This window comes from Mustela nigripes, unplaced genomic scaffold (genome assembly GCF_022355385.1).
Source record: "Mustela nigripes isolate SB6536 unplaced genomic scaffold, MUSNIG.SB6536 HiC_scaffold_5524, whole genome shotgun sequence".
Lineage (NCBI taxonomy): Eukaryota > Metazoa > Chordata > Mammalia > Carnivora > Mustelidae > Mustela > Mustela nigripes.
This window is the reverse complement of record NW_026744930.1, coordinates 1-2765: the sequence shown is the minus strand read 5'-3', so window position 1 is coordinate 2765 and position 2765 is coordinate 1. Positions and strand designations below refer to the sequence as shown.

Here is a 2765-nt window from a genome sequence, read left to right as displayed (position 1 = left end):
ACATTCACCTACCACGGGTGTTTTCCCGCATTGTGAAATACTCTTCTCCTGTTACATCTGCTGTGTCTTATGGCAAATGAATGACCAATAACGTCCTACAGTGTAGTTATGTATCAGATATAATTCATCCTCCATAGCTTCATAATATCAATGAAGCCTTAGTTATTGTTTCTATTTTAAAAAATCATGCTCATGGAAGAAATGCCTTAAAAGGCTTGAACAGCCAGACATCATTTTAAAAAAATCACAATCCAAGGTCGTAAACAGGGTCCAGTGAAAGTATGCCGACTGCATGATCCCTGTTTTGGAAAACAGGCAGAATTGAACTGAGATGCTCTACGGGTGCGTGCTGCGAGGTTAAAGAGCACTAAAGACAAACAAGGAAGTGGTAATGTTACGTATTTTAAACCAAGAGGTGCCTTTGTGGTTATCAATAATTTATTGAGCTGTACACTTAAGATTTGTGTGCTATAAATACATATATTTTATAATATATATTTTATGATATACTACATATTATAACTATAAAATATATATTCATATATTATACTTTATTTATATTATATGTATTATAATTATAAATATATTGAAATATTATAATATAATATAATATATATATATATATGTATTTTAAAACTCATAATCCCTCTAACCCGGTTAAAAATGTCTCTTACTAACTTAGCATACAGACTTCCAGTTCTCAGAGCCACGACGAGATGTCCCATTTTGTAGCTTACCGCCTGTCCTTGGTATGTTGTGGCCTTCTTCCTTTCGGTTACATTACGTCTCCGTGGCAATTAGAACGGATGTCATCCAAAAGACGAAACCAACACCTGCGGGAGCAGAGATGGGGAAACGGAACGTTCGCGCGATGCCGGTGGGAACGCAAAGTGGTGGGGCCGGCGGGGTAGCGGGTAGCGGGGTAGCTGGTAGCGCTTTCTGAAGAGTTGAGCGTAGCCTTGCCATCTGTTCCATGCCCCTGGCCCGGCCTGAGGCATCCACCCGGGAAACACGAGAACACACACGCACAGAAACACCGCTTAGAAATGCGTGCAGCAGCGCTACTCCTAACGGCCCAAACATGCAACCAGTCCCGGTGTCCAAACACCGAGCGGATGGCCCGTCCCCGCAGCCAACTGGGGCCCCCAGTGAGAGGCAGCAGAGCATCCCTGCGGGGCTGGAGCTGGAAAACAGCCAGACACGGGGCACGGCCCCTTGCGCAATGCCAGCCGCGCGCTGAGCCACGGCGCAGACTAGCCCGGTTGCACCGACACGGCACCGACTCGGCACCAAGGGACAATTCAGCCGAGCTCAGTCGCTGGGCCTGAACGTGTCCCATTTTTCAGTCGGCGCAGTGCCGTGATGACCACTTTCTGCTCGTGGCAGGTCTCATTTGGGGACGAATGCCCAGAAGCGGAAGTGCCTGTTTGAAAGTCGGTGCCGTGTCGGACTTCGGATGACAAGGGCCACCGGCCCTTCCCGAAGCCGGCCCGCCCTGTGTCCCGCCGGCAGAGCGTGAACGTCTCGGGTCCCCACTCTCGGTCTCGTGCCGGGCCCGCAGGGGCGCGTCCCAGCCCGAGGCGGCCGCTCACCCTCTCTCACCCCGTATCTGTCCGCAGCTCCATGCGGTGCGCAGTGGCCATGCTGCTGCTCATCACGAGCGCCAACGGCCAGGTGGCCGGCTTTGCGATGGCCACGGTGGGCTGGATCCTGACCACCACGTCCATGGGCCTCGTGGAATGGAGAGTGTGGTACATAGAGAACAACGGCCTCCTGCCCCGGGGCCTGGTGTGCGTGGGCATGTGGAAAGTCTGCGTGTACCACCACGTCAGCGACCACAACAAAGTCACCCTGTGTCAACGGTACAGCTACCGCGACACGTATCTCCCGCTTGATATTCGTGTCTCCCAAAACCTCCTGCTGATCGCCAGCATCCTAGGCCTCCTGGGGCGAGCCTCCATCATCTTCGCTCTCAGGAACGCGTACCTGGGAATCCTGCGGGAGAACGCCACCTTCAACCCATTCATCGCTTCAGGAATCCTGAACCTGGCCTCCGGCGTGTGCATCGCCATCGCCGTGGTCTGGAATTACAACTCGGTGATGAGCGAGCAGGGCATTTCCTTCCCCCCGTCGCTGTCGATTCCCTTCAAGCCAAACACTCAGGAGATCGGTAGTGCCTTCCTGGTGGCGTGTCTGGCCGCCTTCATGATGTTGCTGAGCGGGGTGATTTTCCTGTCCCACAAGTTCTCCACGGCTACCCAAGTGCATCCTCAGACTTCCAACATGTGAAATTCCTGATATCATCGGCTTTGCGAATCCAGGATGGCCAAGGGTTTATGAGAAATATTAGCAGTGTCCTATCCAATATTTACAAAGATTCCAGAGCATGGCAGAGGTAGCTTGGGGCAGAAGATGGCCAACTCTTTCTTTTACCTTCTGTATCTTTTGTTTCGTTGATTCATCAGCTCTTTGATTGAATCGAGAAATTTCATTTAAAAAAAAATCTTCCTCGCCTGCCTATTGGTCTTATTAGATCTGTATTTTAATTATTGTTGAATAAATAAGCACTACATAAACCTGGTGTGTCGAAATGAGATTTTCTGTGTTTCTCACGTTTCCCTCTTAAGCTTCTGCTAAAAACAACCCACTTTATTTCCTGTGGTATGGTGAGCAACATCACTCTATCATATAAAATTCCCCAAAATATGCAGAAGTAGAATAAAAGAATAAATCACCACTCACCCCTTATCAGACTCAACAATCAA

At 49.4% G+C, this 2765-nt stretch overlaps 1 protein-coding gene across 1 annotated transcript; it reads left to right on the top strand.

Moving 5' to 3' along the window:
• Window positions 1–1434: 1434 nt before the first annotated feature.
• On the top strand, window positions 1435–2559 carry CLDN34 (claudin 34). Its single transcript, XM_059387506.1, has one exon. It carries the CDS (start codon window positions 1624–1626, stop codon window positions 2287–2289), a length of 666 nt encoding a protein of 221 aa, XP_059243489.1. The 5' UTR covers window positions 1435–1623; the 3' UTR covers window positions 2290–2559.
• The last annotated feature ends 206 nt before the right edge of the window (window positions 2560–2765 follow it).

Coding starts and splice junctions, on each gene's coding strand:
- CLDN34 (XM_059387506.1), top strand. CDS start 1,624: ATGCGGTGCGCAGTGGCCATGCTGCTGCTCATCACGAGCGCCAACGGC.